General features: G+C 43.3%; 1 protein-coding gene across 2 annotated transcripts in view; it reads right to left on the reverse strand.

Moving 5' to 3' along the window:
• Positions 1-6,664: 6,664 nt before the first annotated feature.
• The window catches only part of tsc22d3 (TSC22 domain family, member 3), a 28,837-nt gene continuing 18,307 nt past the window's right edge, over positions 6,665-17,194 (reverse strand). Inside the window, exons 1-3 of one of the 2 annotated variants that reach the window (XM_030764689.1) lie at positions 9,157-9,529; positions 8,695-8,746; positions 6,665-8,298 (exon numbers count right to left, since the gene is read on the reverse strand). In XM_030764689.1, the coding sequence (XP_030620549.1) occupies positions 8,044-8,298; positions 8,695-8,746; positions 9,157-9,278 (429 nt within the window). In that variant the 5' untranslated portion in view covers positions 9,279-9,529 and the 3' untranslated portion in view covers positions 6,665-8,043. Of the gene's footprint in view, positions 8,299-8,694; positions 8,747-9,156; positions 9,530-17,194 lie in introns of those variants that run through there. The other variant, XM_030764688.1, reaches the window with a different exon arrangement.

Here is a 17,194-nt window from a genome sequence, read left to right on the forward strand (position 1 = left end):
AGAAAGTGAAGCTGAACTCTGGTTGAATTAAGCTGGATTTTTTTCAAACTCCGTTTTTAAAAAGCGGGAAGTTCGAACGTTTGTTATTCCTTCTCACGCACCCCGTACCCCCCCTCCAACCACCACCGTCATCATCATACCACTCGAACTGGCGTCACAGACTTGTAAAAAAATAGGTTTCAGATGATTCTCCAAGGAGAAGGTGGCATGCTGCTATTAAGCTCCAAGACATTGTGAAAGCTTTGACTTTCCAGTCAGTCTCATGGTGTGTAATTCACAGCCGCGGAGCAACAGTCGTCCTGTTTGTTTGGAAAGCTCTGTGGAGAGGCTCTCATACCAAAGTCAATTAAAAAAAAAACAAAACAAAACAAAACAAAATACTGTGAAGACTTTGTGCTATTCGTCGTTTACCATTAAATCTGTTATCAGTGTAAGTCCATAGAATGTGTTATTATCATCAGCACGGCAAACCAATGCTTTACGCCATCTGCTTATGGCCTTTACTTGGGGAACAAAGCAGTTAGATAACCAACCGGTCAATGACTTTCATAAATTCTGTAATCATTTTCATGTTACTTGTATTCGATGGCTTACATAAAGTGCTACCAAAATGTGTGTCAAATTTTGACAAAAATTTTGCACGCACACGCGCACACACACACACACACACACAAACACAAATATACATACACATGCACGCACGCACACAAACACACATACACACGCATGCACGCACACGCACACGCACACACACACACACACACACACACACGCATACACACGCACACACACGCACACACGCACTATCACATACTGGCTCCCAAAAAAAATGTCACCCAAAGCCTGAGGCTGTAGTTGGGGTTTCCCCATGCAGACTACGCAGAGGTGTCAGTCTCCGTTTCGACAGACTTCATAAATGCTTCACTCACCAGCACGACTAGACAGCGTGCAAGACAGTGCACACACAAAGTATGCTCTTAACCCACAAAACAGTAAGGCTTTAGGGCAGCTTCTTTTCACATTAAAAACCCCTCAAAAGTCAAAACGTTCAACCGTACAGTCCGTCTTGTTGTTATACTTAAATTAATAATTGTTTTGTTTTGTGTTTTTCTTTAGCAGTCACTTGTCTGAGAGATGGAAGTTTTGATATTCTGGAGATGAATTAGAGTACAGACAAGAACTGACAGATGGGTCAGAGATGAGTTAGAGTACAGATGTTAGTACCAATGTTAGAGTACAGACAAGAACTGACAGATGGGTCAGAGATGAGATAGAGTACAGACGTTAGTACCAATGTTAGAGTACAGATGGGAACTGACAGGTGGGTCAGAGAGGGAGTGAGAGAGAGAGAGAGAGAGACGCAGCGGGGTGCCGTCGTTTTCGGGCGTGCGAGGTCGTGACGGTCACGAGGCCCCTCGTGTACAGAAGGGCCGTGCACCATTCCTTCTGTCACAGCGACGCTCATGACCCGTCAGCTGCTGACACGAAAGCCCCCATTTCCGAAACCTTTTGCTTTGAAAACAAACCAGCGGGGAAAAATAGAGGACAGGTAGTCTTTTCCTTCTCATTTGGCACAGGCTTTCGTTTTCCTCTGTACGCCAAGGAGTGCGGGTGGATGTGTCCCCTCCCCCGACTCAAAGGCAGAGAAGAGACAGAACCGTATCGTGCGAATATTGTGGAAAAAAAATGTCTATATATAACTGTGTCCTGCCTCTTAGGATCATAGAGCTTAACTAAATAAACTAAGTAAATCTGGTCTGTAATTACCTTGTAAAAACAGTGTGGTTCATTCAGTTGGTAAATTTGTTTACAGTCATATTGCCATAATACTTTTATGAAATACTTTGGCACATTTATGAGAGCTTTTTCAACATCCGCAACGAAAGCAAATATAAACGTGTCAAACTCGTGCGTCGTCTGGAATAATCTGTTTCTCGATTAACTTGTGTGTGTCTGTGTTTTTCTGGGGGGGTTTTTTTCGTCTTGGCTGTACATCACATCGTCTGGGGGAACGCCCAGGTTGAAAGGTGAAAGGCGAAGAAAGGTGTTGCGTAACACTGTGTCAAGTAGAACCCTTGACCTCTGTCACGTTTGATCCCGTCGTAGCTTGAGGATCTGGTCTGACGTGAAAAGATCATGTGGTTTCAGGTAATTGTCAGTAGAGGTGTTTTTCTTTCCCTCACACAGCGGTATGTTAATGTGTTGTATAACACAACCATAACACAATCTTCATTTTTCACACCTTCTGATGGCACAAAGAAAACACCTCTAAGAAAATTAGTCAAACACATATTCTGTCCAACATGTATTGCTCCTGGCTCTTGTCTGAGACGCAGAACAAACTTGCAGCAGCTACGCAAACTTAAACTGTAACACCTCAGCAGCCCTCCCCCCCCCCCCCCCCCCCCCCCCCCCCCCCCGCAGTAGGTTTCAGGTTATGTAATCCAGACACCCCTCCCCCACCTCCCAGCCCCAAATTACAAGTATGACACATGTCAGCGCTGGATCACGGCAAGGCCTGATCCTCAGAGCCCCGGTCGTGACCGACCCACGGTGGGACCAGGGTCCCCAGGATTTACCTCAAATCCCAGACCTCATGCTGGCGACCTTTGTTCTGCTACACTTGACCAGAATGAAATGTTCTGAGTTAACCACATTCTCAAAAAAAAAAAAAAAATGAGAGAGACTTGTACCACAAAGAAAAACACTCCTTCTCTCTCTCTCTCTCTCTCTCTCTCTCTGTGTCAAAACAAGGGCAATAGCTTGCCTTTGAGGGTCCTAAACCACAAGCTTCATTTAAGACTTTAGACCAATGATGTGTTTTTGTTTCTAAACTGGTGGAGTAATAGAGTAGCAGAGCAGTCTGCAGGGAAATGATTCAGTGTGACAACAGAGCAACTGTTAAACATGCAGGACACAAAAGTCTCTCTTAAACACGTCTCTCTTCTACTCACACCTGTGAATTAGAAGAGTTTTCAAAAACATTACAGCGTCTGAATGTTTTGAAATCGTGCCCATCCGTCAAATTGCCTACATGACAGTGGAATATTTTTCCTAATCAAGCAGCTCCGCTGTTGGCACAGACGTTTGGGGTGGTTCTCGGAACTTTAACTTAAGTGTGGTAATACCCCTTCGGGCTGGTTGTGACTCTGAAAAGAAGTGACTTTCACAATCCACAGTCCAGGGATGCAACACAGTAATGTCAAGAGATGTCCCCCCCCCCCCCCCCCCCCCCCCCCCCCCACACACACACACATACACACAGGAGCGGGCCTTAAGTTAGAAAATACACAGGCCTTGTCAGGCTATGATGAGTGTGTGTGTGTGTGTGTGTTTGGTCAGTGGATCCATCTTTAAGGGCGCTACAGATTTAGGACAGTAGGAATCAGATGGTAACGAAAAGAAAAAGGCTTTTGTTTTGCCAGATGACCATACCAAAATGGAGAGAGAGTATCCCTCTGTCTCCGTCTCCATCTCAAATACTTAGTGTTTTTAAATTTGCTGTTACGAAACTGGCTTCGTTTTCTGAGCAATTGGATTTTGTAAAGGCCAACGTTTAAAAAAAAAAGCAAAAGAAAAGAAAAGAGAGGAAAAGAAAAAAAAGAAAAGGCAGTTGAATGCTCCACACAAAAATCTGGTCGATTCATTTAAGTCCTTAGGTCCGGAGCTTGGACAGACCATGAATACGGTGTGGTCGTACTGTGGTAATATCTTGTCCAAAGCCAGAAGCTGTAAGCTATAAGCCTGCACACGGTTTCATGTGCCATGCAATATGTTCCTACATATAGCTACTCCATACCCAGCCCTGTCCTCTTCTGTGTTCTCAGAATCACCTGTGATCTCTGCTGTAGTAATACAGCATACACACAGACTTTACATAAAGTAGACACGGACTAGCAAACGCATTTTCTCTTCTCCCATGCATCTTTTTTTTTTTTTTTTAAACATTTAATTTTCATCAAACTTGTATTTCACTTGTATGTGAAAATAAGTCAATGAATGAATAAATAAATAAATAAATAAATGAATGAATGAATAGTTTGACTAACATTCTAACTAGCACATTCTAACATAATATCACACTTTGTACCTGTGTCCAGCGCGTGGCTGATGTAAGAGGCCGAGACATTGTTTCGTTTACCTCACTCGCGTCTGAGAGCCAGGACTAAATTTAGCGCGGCTTGGCTGAGCGTGCCCGTACCCTGCGTGGTACCTGCCGGCCTGCCTGTTCTTTCTTTAATCCTGCTGGGACAGAAATGTATTTGATGCCCTTCCAGAATTTTCCAATGTGTATTTCTCATAAACAGAGCGCAGGGCATTGCTTAGCAGAGATAGGCCTCTTAATGTGTGTTTTCAGCAGTGTGTTGGTTTTAGGTCCTGACTCAGAGAGCAGTGCATCCCACCTTCATGTAGCCTAATGCTGAGTAACAGGGACATCGGTAACATCCGCAACTTTGCCAAGTAAAAATCTATTCTTTTCAGTCGCACCTTAAGTTAATCCTTGAGCAATGTTTTCATGGTTTTTCCTCAAGCTGTAACTAAAGCACATGTTTTGGACCCTTATTCAAGAGACATGATGTTTGTTTTGTTTTGTTTTGCTTTGTTTTGGGTTTTTTTTTGGGGGGGGGGGGGGGGTTGTTCTGTGTATTGGTGCCTTTATAAGGCCTTGAAATCTCTCTAGTTTCCCTGCTTTCTTCTAAGCTTATAAAAGAACATCTTCCTGATAAAAAAAAAAAAAACACTCTCTCATTTCATCTTTTCTACAGGATACACCTGGTTAGAGGCAGAACCCATGCTGTTTGTTGTGTAAAACCCTTTCACAAAGAATGAATAGAAAATTCCGTATTGCCTGCTGATTTTCCGTAAATGGGCTTCTCGGACAGGGGATCTGGGGAATGATGTCACTCCCAGGTCCGGGAGGGGGGGGGCGGGGCAGGCAGAACGGTGGGATTTGTATGGCCCAATTCGCCCTTGTCAAACCATTTTTCTCTGTTTACATGTTTTCAAGGCGGGAAAAACATGCCGTAAAATTGTTTAAAAATCGAATGCAGCGAAACTGTCGTCTTGCATGCAAACCATGACCGCATTCGATCTGGCCTTGGCATCCACAGCGGCCTAAGACTCTTCCATCTGAAACAGATGTTCTCTGGAGTTGCATAAGAGCTGAACTTGAGCAGCCGTCTCCCTGCTAACTGTACCCACACAGGAAATCATTCTGCCTGCTCCAATCAAACGTAAGAATCCATTCAGTACATGGCCCTTCCTTCAAGGCTGACAATGAGGGCAAAGCAAAAATGCCAGTCATGTTAGTCTCAATCACTGGCTTTATTCACATAAATCTTATCATTTTTAAGACATCACATGTAGTCAGTTTAAGTACCACTATCTAAGATTCCACAGAAATATCACACCCACTGTGGTCCTCAGTTAAAAGATTAAGAAAATATTCAAAATTATAGATGTGTTTGTGTTTGCCTCTAAGGATTAAAAGCTCCTTAAGAAATGTCACTCTGTTGAGTTCTGTAGTTAGCATGAATCTCGTCCAGCCGTGACCTTAAAAACAAAGCAGCAGAACACTAATTCCTGTTCAGAACATAGTGACCAGACATGTCCCAGCACTGCAAAAGGCCGCTCCTTTTACAGGGGTCATCTATTAGGAGTAATGAGTAATGTGCATAGCAAGAGAGACAACTGAAGCCCGCAACCTTTGGAGAATCGATTTGTTTACCCTCTCTCTGCCTTCACAGGGTGTGTTCCTCAAATGGGACAGGGGGTGCAGAGGTGGGGGGGGGATGCTTTTCTAAGGCACACTCACAGCAGGAAAACCCACAAGAGCTCCAGTTACACGGGGCATGCCAGTGAGGGTTGGGTGCCCTTAGCTGAAGGGGAAAAAAGATCTGTGTCTTTCACACGCAATCTCAGATGCTCTCTGAGGCTTTCAACAAGGCCTGTGTAGGTTACACATTAGAACCAGTGAGCTATATACATTTACTAATACCCAGAAAGACCAAGACCTATTCTATATTTGCAGAGGGACATAGGTTACAGATGGATAGGCAGTGACACACAACGTGTTGCATAAGGAACATAGGTAATGGTACTGATAGTGAAATACTAACAAGAGTCTTGTGGTTACTGCTTAGTCATAACAAAAGAAAAAAGTTTCTCTATTCTTTCTCAGCTCCTGCAGTAAACTGCTCCCTATCTTACAGCCGTACATTTGAAAAGCTGAGGCTGAAATCTTAGGCTAAAGCTATGGAAAAAAAAAAGAGTCTGCCCAGACAGAGCGACAGCTTGCTTTGACTCAGATCACAGAACACCTCATGCTAAGATAGCTTCATTTCTTCCCCTTACGAAGCAGAGGATGAGTTACGTAAGCCCACAGGGCGGAGGATCTTGAGAAAGCATGTTCCTAGAGGAACTTTATTATTTCTGCCCTTGTTTATCATGTATTTTGAGGTTCTCGTTTAGGCTACTTCCATATTTTACCATGAAGGCTTTCACATTAACTGAAATTAGGCAAACCAGGTGGTAAAACGTAGCATAAAAACACAGATATCCTACACACATTAGATCCAAATGCATCACTACTATCACTGTTTGACAGAAAAAGCTTATGTAGAAAGGCCAATGTACTGTAGAATAAGACAACAGAAACTAGATATGGTTTAGTGTAAACATAAGGTTTATTGCAATGTGCATTTTGTATCCATACACTGAAATAAAAACGCCTGTCAAATGGACACAATGAAGCAACAATACCTATGTTTTCAAAAACAAAAAAACAAAAACAAAAAAAAAGTTTGCTGACAAAACTTCTCCCTGTGGATAGAAACACATGGTCCTGTTTGTCCTGTGAGTGTGAGCCAAGTCTTTGGTAGTTACAAAAAACACACACACACATACACACACACAGAGTTCATTGAGAAATATGTTGTCCTCTTCAAACGAGAGACAAACACACATTCAGACGTATACATACACACACACAAGTCGTGCCAGTTAGTAAGATGGTATGTGTAATAACAGAACTCCAATGCCAGACATTTCGGGAGTGCATCCGCAGCTAAAGCAGCACACGCTGTTTTATCCCCATCATCTCATGAGCTTCAACTTTACACAATGTGCTAATTTACAGAACTATGCAAATGTATACAGATTTCTGTCTCGATAGAAAAAAAAATCATCATTTTTACACACGCTGCTCATATAAACAACTTGATTTTGTTCAGTTTCCATAAACAAAACAAAAACAAAAACAACTAAAGCAATTATTTTTTCTTTTTTTTCCCCATAAGCAGCAAGCCCCAACTGCAGAGAATACAAAGCAATGCTTTATGAATTATTGTGGTGTCCAAGCAGCACTGAGACAGAGTGAACTCGTGCTCTGCAGATGAAAGAGTCCAAAGCAGTCCTTAACTACTCAGGATCTGGTTGTGGAGTCTGAAGGACCAAAGAACGTGTAAGTATGAATGATGCGTAGAGACAAAAGCCACGGCATCTTCTGAGCCCAGACTGCTAGCATCATGGCTGGAATAAAAAAGAAAAAAACCATCTCCACGTGGGGCTCTTTTGAGACTGGAGAGTCATCTCTGGGGATTATAGGTTCCCTTGGCGTGGCGTGGATGTAGAAGCCAAGGATGTTCAGCTGTGAAGCCACACAGCTCTGATCACTGGGCCAGCCCCGGCTCTTTGGGCCCTCTCGTCTTCTCTCGTAGAGAAGACTGGACTTGGGCGCCCGTGTCACATGGGCCTTGTCTGTCCTTTTTGAACTGTAACCTCAAGCATCTAGAGCGCTCTCTCTCTCTCTCTCTTTCTCTCTAGCTTTCTTTCTCTCTTTTTTCCGAGTTAGTCCAAAGAGATTGTCGGATATTACAGAACAGGCCGGGCCACTGGAACATCATATGCTTTCTTTTTTGTTTCTGGTTTCATCTATACAGCCAGCTTCATTTGCTTTTAGGTTTGGAAGTTGCACAACAATACAACTGGGAGGTCCATTTCAGGTAAGAAGAGGTGGCTCTGCCCGCCCCATAGCAGAGCCACTTACACAGCAGAACCCGTGCTGTACTGGTCCTCTTCCTCCTCCGCGTTATCCACCTCCTGAGGCTCTAAGGGAAGGGGAGATTCGGCCGGGAGTCGTGATTGGAACTTCTCCAGCTGCTCAGGGCTGGCCAGATTCTTCAGCAGGCTGTTCTCGCGTTCCAGTTGGTTATTTTTCTCGGCCAACTCCTTGATCTGTTCCTTCAGGATCTCTACCTCTTCCCTAACTGCGTACATTAAGTGGTTTTTCACAAGATCCTGAGAGAGAAAAAGAAAGAGAGAGAGGGGTGGAAAGCAATACCTAGGTTATTGACCTGAAGTACAGTGACAACAAAGAATGTTGGTTTCAGTTTGGGTAGAGCAAGTATTGCACTATGGCTAATCTGCTTAGCCCACATCTGGAAGGCAGCATAGCGGCAATAGGGAACTTATCAGAGTTTGAGGTTGCACTTTTTGGTCAAAATCAGACACCAAAGCGAAAGTTTGCTGCTTGCACGCAAAGAGGGCACGCGTCGCTGCTGCCTACGCTCTGACGTTTACACACTGGTCTACAGAACGCTCCACCACATTACAGCACAGCAATAACAACCCCATAATTGTAACCGGACTGAGTTACCTAAGACATATATTGTTCAAAAATTGAGTGTCTCTTACCATTGCTTGCTCGATCTTGTTGTCGATGGCCACAACGCTAGCACCAGAGGCACTACAAATAGGAAAAAGAGACCATTAGTACATCTCACCATTAGATCCGACAAACTGTCGTACAAAACACAGGATGAAAGTGTGCTAAGACAGAGGTAAACATATTCAGTTTTCAGTGCAATGTACCCTCGTTGTTGAGTAAAAAAAACTATGATTTTTTTTCCGTGCGAACTAAACGACTGCAAAGCGAAAGTAAATACAGCGAAGGAAGTTCAATTTCATGTCTGCTCTTATGGGCAAGTGTATTACATCCACTGAAGCGTTCCCCAAGACCCACCGAAAATGATCATCTAAGGTTTCGTTCAATAACGACAAATTCTCACTCGCTCCGCATAACCCTACATCGATTCCCGAGAAGCAATATCACAATTGCCAGGCTAGTATTTGCACCAAAAGAGATGTTGTATTTACCTGTTGTCAAGTTTGACGGACACGACATCTCCTCCCAAAAACGAGGAAAAGAAGGAGATTGAAAAATTATGCAGCTGATAAACAGCCAGTTCCATTGGCGATTTGAACATCTCCGTGCTCATGTTGAGGACTAAACCCGTTTGAAGAATGCTTCTCGCCACGTTTGCGACTTGTTTATATCACTAAGTAAGGTTCCTGTGTGTTTTCTTGTTGATCTGTTGCTAGGCTGTTGAAAGGTCGGTGTTGTGTTCACTAATGTGGTTTCAGAGAAACTCTGTCGGCGACTGATACTATTTCTGCCGCACAGAGGTTTATAAGTGAACTGTACAGTGACGTCAAACGGCGTGTGAATATATTATTCAAATGAGTCTGGTGGCATAGATTTCGCCTTGCCCCCTTCCTGAACTCGGGTGAAGAACAATGTGCTCCCATGAAAAAAAAAAAAACCCGCAGGCAAGAGTGAAGAAAACACCCAAACAGAAACAAAAAAAACCCTGCAAATTGAATAGAGTAGAAAAGTAGTTTTACAGTAATCCAACAAAAGTTCACGGGAATCCTTCACTAGTTTACACGAAATAGATCAGGCGGTTTCTTCTACGCTTCAAATAGGCTACTCTGTTCCCCTAGATAATTTATCCAAAAAGAGCTGTTTGTTACAGACAGCTCCAAAAGTGACATCTACCAAAACAGCAATGTTAAGCTTATTCGCCACAGTAATAACCTTAAAAAATACGAATAATCATGAATGCCGCAAGCATTGTTACCATATTTTTAAAAGGGATATAGAGTAAAACCTTTCACTTATTTCAAAATTTTGCCACAATTTTCAATAATTATGGAATTTTACATTCCTGGACATGATGGGAAAATTTTGCTGAACAGTAGTTTTCCACGCATATCCTGAGTAATTTTCCCTCTCCGCTGTCGGATCAATCTCGGCCTCTAGTGGTGAAAAATTGTATTACACATACTCAGGATTACCGTGCCGCCAGCCTTGAGTGCTCTCGCTAACACTGCCGACACGTTCCAGCTATGATCCTCACCCTTGCCACTCATTGTAAACATGGGTAAACTTGAAACGGAAAATGCATGAACTTTAAAACTTATTTTTACCAGCCGTTCTCAGCATGACAGAGAGACAAGGGCACACATGCAAATTGTCCTGGGAGTGGCACGTTGCGGTACATGCCTAGGACTCTCAGAGGAGAAGGGTTTTGTAACAATATTGCTACACATGTGCGAAATCTTCCGATTCAGTACAGCGCTCTCAGCACTGAAGCCAAGTCAGACATACACCGCAATTCAAACACACCCTCAAATGTACTGTAATGCAGCCCCCAAAAATATGAACTCAAAGGGGTCATTTGAGTTCAAAGCGAAGAGGAAAGTGGTTGTCCCTCTCTGCTACGGTTTGTATTTCTAACCCTGTATAGGTAACTATTAGCTGCTACTTGTGACAGCTGACCGCCAGCTCAGTCACTCAGATGCAATATGCGTCGCGTTGAAATGAATCAGATTTATGCGGCAGGCGAGGCGTGAGCTCCGTGCACAGTGAGCCGGAACTGGACATGGGACATGATAGGCTACTCATTTTGCCTACCAGTATATGTATAGACTACACACACGCAGACACACACACGCGCACATACATATTATCCTTACTTATTTACTTTTATTAATACAGTCCCAGGCTAGCAGGTGCACCAGAGGAACCGCTTTGTTGCTAGGCGACGATATCAGACAGATTTGTGGTGTTTCTGCGGGCTGATAGCATCAGCAAAATTGCTAATTAGGCCCCACAGATGCACTGGAAGAGACGGAATACATATGAAGTGGATTCTTGATGGAGCTGTAAAGTCGTGGCTGGTCTTGGAATGAAAGGAAATGCAGCCGTAGATGTAATTCAACTGATGGACTCAATTTATGCATTAACGCTGTTGCACAGGCTTCCACTTGAGTGGGCTATAATCACTGTTGTTATTTTGTGCTATCCTGACAACCACAAAAGTCTGCCTAACCACCGAGACGACTTCAAACAAAAAAGTAATATTTGTCTTAGTGTTACGCCTCTAGCCAAATCACAGCCAGAGACATATGTCAGTTGTTTTCCTTGATGGAAGTGTTTTCATTCTAGAGGTGTGGTTTGCCATTTTCACAGGAGAGAAAGTCCACACTGTAGTCACAGTATACTTTAGAATCAATCAAAAGATAACACTAGAGGCTGATCCTGGCTAATGAAACTGAAAAGAGGAGCATTCAGCACACGTCGATGTCAAAAGTGCCTGTCAGTTTTCATTTCGTGGGAAGGCTGTGAAGCTGTCGGGTTGGATTTGACACCAGTGCAGTAGGCATGCAGCAGGAGTTTACATCTCGCCTTTGTGGTGTGGTTTACCCATTTCAAGCTTGAGTAATAATAATCAGTCTAACTGCAGAAGTGTAATTATGTTTGTGCCCTGACAGAGATCAGAATCACAGCCTGGAGGAAATAAAAGGGGAAACGAAAGCCTCACGGCGATTTAAAGTGCTCCACCTCTGAGTGACAGACAGCTGGTAGGATGCAGCGAACCTGCCATTCATTAACAAGACACACTTTCTTCAACTGTCAGAAGCTTTTTTTCATTATTATGATTATTATTCTTTGGTTCTCCTTCAGGAGTGTGTCCTGTCAGTAACAAAGTGTTAGCATGCCAGAGTATTAGTGTCATGTCTCCTCTGTTCTACTTCTCTCTAGTGTAGCAATCCTGACAGCTTCTGATTAAAGATTCTTGGCTTCAGTCTCTGAGGACCAGACGTGTTAGACATCTCCGCTCTCATCTCTGCGCTCTCAAAAAACCAACAAATTTGACCTTTGGCAACACATTTGACCTTTGGCAACTAGAAAGGGCCCAGTACAACTGCAGAAAGACTGAAAAAAAAATGTGTGAGATTGACCGCTGACCGTGTCAATCGAGTGAAACGTTATTACGACCGAGGCTTTTTAATTCTGCGCCTAAGTTGACGACCGAAGATGTTCTGCCGTGATTGGTTAACGGGCCCAGAGATCAGCGGGGCCTCCACACAGAGAGCTGCTCTGTGGGCAGATGCCATCGGTGGCGCATCACATCACGGTACAGGACGTCTCCGAGTGACATAGCAAAGAGGGTGGAGATGTCACTGGCTCACTCCGCGCTGTAAACAAACAGACCACAGTCTTGGCACACAAACCACTTACTGTGGCAACATTTTTATCAATACTGGTAAAAAATACTGATATGATATGTTATGAAATACCACATCCATGTTGTAGAGTCACCCTTAAGTAAATTCTCAAGTAGTTCTATCCAGAGTTATATTAAAGGTTGGCAGTTAACTGGAGGCATAAATTTGGAGAGGTTACCACGTCTTGGTTGCAAAGTAATCCCAGGATCCCAGAGGTATATATCTAACACTTGAGTACGTGCAACCATGCAGTTGTACTCATTTGCCTTGCTGCAGAGAAAATGAAGTCAAACAGAGCGTTTACAGAATTGCAAAACTCAGATTTCAGCGCAAGGCACCTCAAGGCAAAGAGAAGAACCTGAGGAACTCTGCATTCAAACAATCGTAAAACATGCCGCGTCCTTAATGCTCTTTTCTGTGAGACGTGAACGGCACTAACCTTGGTTCGACTCGACTATTTCATTGGTACTGTAAACACGACGGCAGCTTCGATGCACAAATTTAGGGTTTGAAATGATTGATTCCAAAGATATGCAAGATAAAGAAAGAAGAACATCATATCATTCTTTCACAACCGTCTCCAACAAACACACAATATGAGGAAGGTCAATGTTGACATCAGAGAGGACAGATTGTTCCCATTTTTATACCAATGCAAATGTATCATTTTTCAGCTTTTTTTTTTTTTGTTAGCATGAACCTATTAGTACTAAATTAGAGTCATCTTAAGCCATCAAAACCACACCCTTACTCATTCTCACTACACACACAAAACTATTCTCCATCACAACCTGTCAGTGGGCCGTGGACAATCTCACATAGCCAGTCAGCTTGAAGACTTACCGTCTGTCTCTCCTCTTAAACAGACTAGGTGAATATGGGGGCTGGTAACTCATGGTTTCGGATGATGGGTTGTAGGAGTCTGTAAAGTGTCTCCCGAAACACCCAGTGAGCGAGTACTGTTTGGTCTTGTCAGACCAGTGAAGACTGGAGAGAAAGTGCTTCGCTCTCCCTCTCTCTGATGGAAAGGGAGGAGGGTGGACAAACAGGGCGGCTTTCTCGTCCCGGCGTTTACTCTTTCTCTCTTTCTTTTTTTTTCTACGTCTTTCACTCTCGCAGCACAAAGACGCCCAGAGACGGGAGCTTTGAGCGCAGTGGTACTGGAGAGAGTGGAATCACTGGGAACATCTATATACGTCACTGACAGAACCTGTTTATATGAATCATTGAGATTCGGAGAGATATTCTTTGGCATTGAAAGTCTTATCAGTGCGAAATATGCAAATGCTTTACCTCAAAATATGTTGGCATCTGAAGAGTAATATATCTGATGTATGCATTACTGATGAAATCTTTTCATTAGAGATGGGGAGTTTCTATTGAAAACCTTTGTCTTAAATTGTCCTGGAAAGTAACTATCGTAATACCAATCTGAACGCTTCTATAAATCTTCTTTGTTTGTACAGCTTTGTGATACAGTGGTGTCATCTCTCAGGGATGTGGACATGATTCAGCCTCTAACAGTTACGCTGACAGGTTCTTACATAAAGAATCAAGGTAAAAATGAGAGGATAATGACACAGGCTACACAGCATGCGGAATGTTCTGGAATATTCTGTAATTTACTTTTGTCAGTTATATTGTCTGAAATGACGGATGAGTCGCAGGACTCAATCGAAACAAATCTACGGTTATGTAAGTTAATCATAATTCAGATGAAACTCATTTTTTCTAATCCTTTAAAAGCATGTAAGGATTTAATTAGGACACGACGGAACAGTTAAGCTTTGATTTTAACACATAATGGATTGGCTTAATCTGCAAGCTCATTTTTGCAGTTTGTCTGGGCCCCAGTCTTGAGATCTCTTATGTCGCCACAGCATGTCTGTGTGAGAAGAACTACGGGTTTTAAACGGTCTTGTCTGCACAGCTGTCTAGAGCTTTGTTCCCATGGAGAATATATGTCATCCAAATATTTATATATCTTTATATGCAAATCAGGAGCAGAGAGGGATGTGCCAAATAGGAAATCAGGTCACGAAAGTAAAATGGTAGGAAGTGGCCTCCTGTTTGGGGGTGGCATCGTTCGTTTCAGTTGGTAAACTGCCTTATGCCCAAAGTATGGACATCACCCGATCCAATACTTCACAAACACCCCCCCCCCCCCCCACCTCACCCAGCCTCCCATCCCCCCATCCCCCCACCCCCCCAGGGCACAACATATTGATTTCCAAATCCCACTTCTGTACGACGTCAAATCTATGCCACACCACAAAATCTATAACCCATTATTACGGGTGATGAAAAGCTTCGCTGAAAGCAATAATACAGTTCCTACAATTTGATTCTTTTTGCGCTCTTAGGACGTCAATACGCGAAACCCGTTTGCGAATCTGCCTCGAGAGTGAGGCGCTCTCCGTAAGGGGATCGGATTTGCGTCGCACGGCCACCGAGGCCGCTGACGGATACTCAGCCTTTTGTAACGTCTGTGGGTTCCTGTTATCGTGCACGGCGAGGAGAGGTACGAGCTGATAAATAGGCTATTGTGACACGCCCGTAGCCGCGCTGGCCATCTCGTCCACTCCTGTGGGATTTGCCTGAGCAATTACACTTCTACAGACCGTTCTCTGTCAACACAGTCGCTTATATACGGCTCTGTTTAAGTACTTACAAAACAGTTGGCCATTCGCTTTACCAGGTATGTATGTACGCGCGCGTGTGTGTGTGTGTGTTCTCATTATTTATGCATGTCTAGCTTATACCGCAGTATGCAGTATTCTTCTTTGTGCTACACAAATAAAATCAACTTGAATTGAATATCTCTTTTTTTTTTTGTTCCCTCTCTCAACTGTTTTATACACTGCGTCACACTGTTTGCTACCATTGGCCATCAGCTCTGACTGCCCATGTTAGGCACAGTGTTTAGTCTGTCTCTCTTCTGTCTAGAAGTTCTTTGTGATCTTTGTCTCAAAGCTTTTGTGACTTGACGCTGCGGGACCATTGAGAGGCGGTTGAGTTCAGATGACGGGTCTGTTTCGCAAAAAAAAAAAAAAAAGAAAAAAAAGGCAAAACCTTGAAATGCCAAGTGCAAAGTGGATGTGTCAGTATGTTGGTGAATGATATTGCACATCACTCATCTTTTATGTAATCTCAGAGTCGATAAAGCTGCACAGAATGAACGTTTATACCCTGTGACCAGCCGCCCCCCCCCCCCCCCCCCCCCCCCCCCGCCCCCCCGAGGCTGCAGTTCAGCGTGACAGCAGAGGGAGTAGATGTGACTAGAGAGCTGCCACCAACTGCTCCACAGAACTGGACTGGACTATAATCAGATTATTTTCTCCCTAACAAAGCACAGTCCACAAACTACTGCTACCAAATCAAATCAAGCTTTTCCCAAAGAGTTTACCACACTGTAGCCACATTGTTAATACTGCGAAATTCCAAAGAGAATGACTTAAGTAAAGTCAGCAATGACTTTACACTAAAGATTTGTTGTTGTTGTTGTTGTTTCGCACAAACTGCTTTATGAATGGTCTGATTGAACAATACACTGTTGATATGCCTTTAGCTATCAGTTACGCAACCTACTTAATTACACCCTATGGACTGTTAGTCGTTCCAAGAGTTAAAAAGAAGTCCACTGCCAACCGAGCCTTTTCCTACCACTCTCCCTTCCTCTGGAATGGTTTACCTACAGACGTTAAGGAGGCAAACTCTCTCCATACCTTTAAAACCAGACCAGAGACTTATCTATTTTCTCAAACTTATGGATAATTTGATTTGATTTGACTTTGTTATAGAAATAAAAAGCCCTTTGAGACTATAAATAGTGATACTGGGCTCTAAATAAACCAACATTATTACTATTATTACTATTATTATTATTATTATTATTATTATTATTATTGCATTTTATGAAAAAAGTCAATGGAGAGGCATGATGTGTTTTTACTGAGTGGGAAATGAATAAGAAAGCAAAAGGGTTTTGGAGTTTCCAATCTCTCGGAATCCGAGAACATGTGCATAAGCCGTTCCGGAACGTTCTGTACATTATGTGTCCGCAAGACCCTGGTCCACAAGTGACCGCTGTCGTGCAGACGTGAAAATGGACCCCTGCCAGATGCGACCGTATAGTCTCCACGGTCCCATCTGTGACTGTACAAACTTCTGATTAAAGACGCACTGTTTTCCGAAGAAAGCTCCAAAAAACTGCTCATCCGCATTACTCACATGTGGTCTGTCAAGAGGCTGCTCTGATCGATGGCTCCCGTTATACAACGGCTTCCCGTTGGCACGGCAACGGGGGAGGGCACAGCTTCCCGCAAAAAAAAAAAAAAAAAAAAACTGGGCCCCCGCTGTCACGGAAGGCAGAGCGTTATGTAAGCTTGCCGGAGCTTTTTCATGTGCAGCGGGGTTTGGATGTGTTTCATTCATTTTGTCACCACAGCTATTCCCCAGAACACTCATAAAACATGCATGGGCTTTATGTAAGTCCAGAAACTACACTAGACCATGTCACATTGCTTGTTTTCATCTTCCCCATGCTCTGTGTTAATTACTGTGTGTGTGTGCGTGTTTGCATACGTGTGTGTGTGTGTGTGCGTGCGTGCACGTGTCTCTGTGCTGTAAGAGTAGGCATATAAAACAGAGACTGTCTTCAGTATCAGGTGACTGTGAGGGGGCAGTGAGTGAAGTAACCTTCCTATAAACGATGACTGTGATTAATGTGAACATTTACTGATATAAACACCTTCGTCATTATTCTGCAGAAAACAAGCGTCACCCGTTGGCATTAGTTGAGTGAGAGCACTCTTGGAGAGAAAATTGTTTGGGTGATTGT

This window comes from Chanos chanos, chromosome 2 (assembly GCF_902362185.1).
Source record: "Chanos chanos chromosome 2, fChaCha1.1, whole genome shotgun sequence".
NCBI lineage: Eukaryota > Metazoa > Chordata > Actinopteri > Gonorynchiformes > Chanidae > Chanos > Chanos chanos.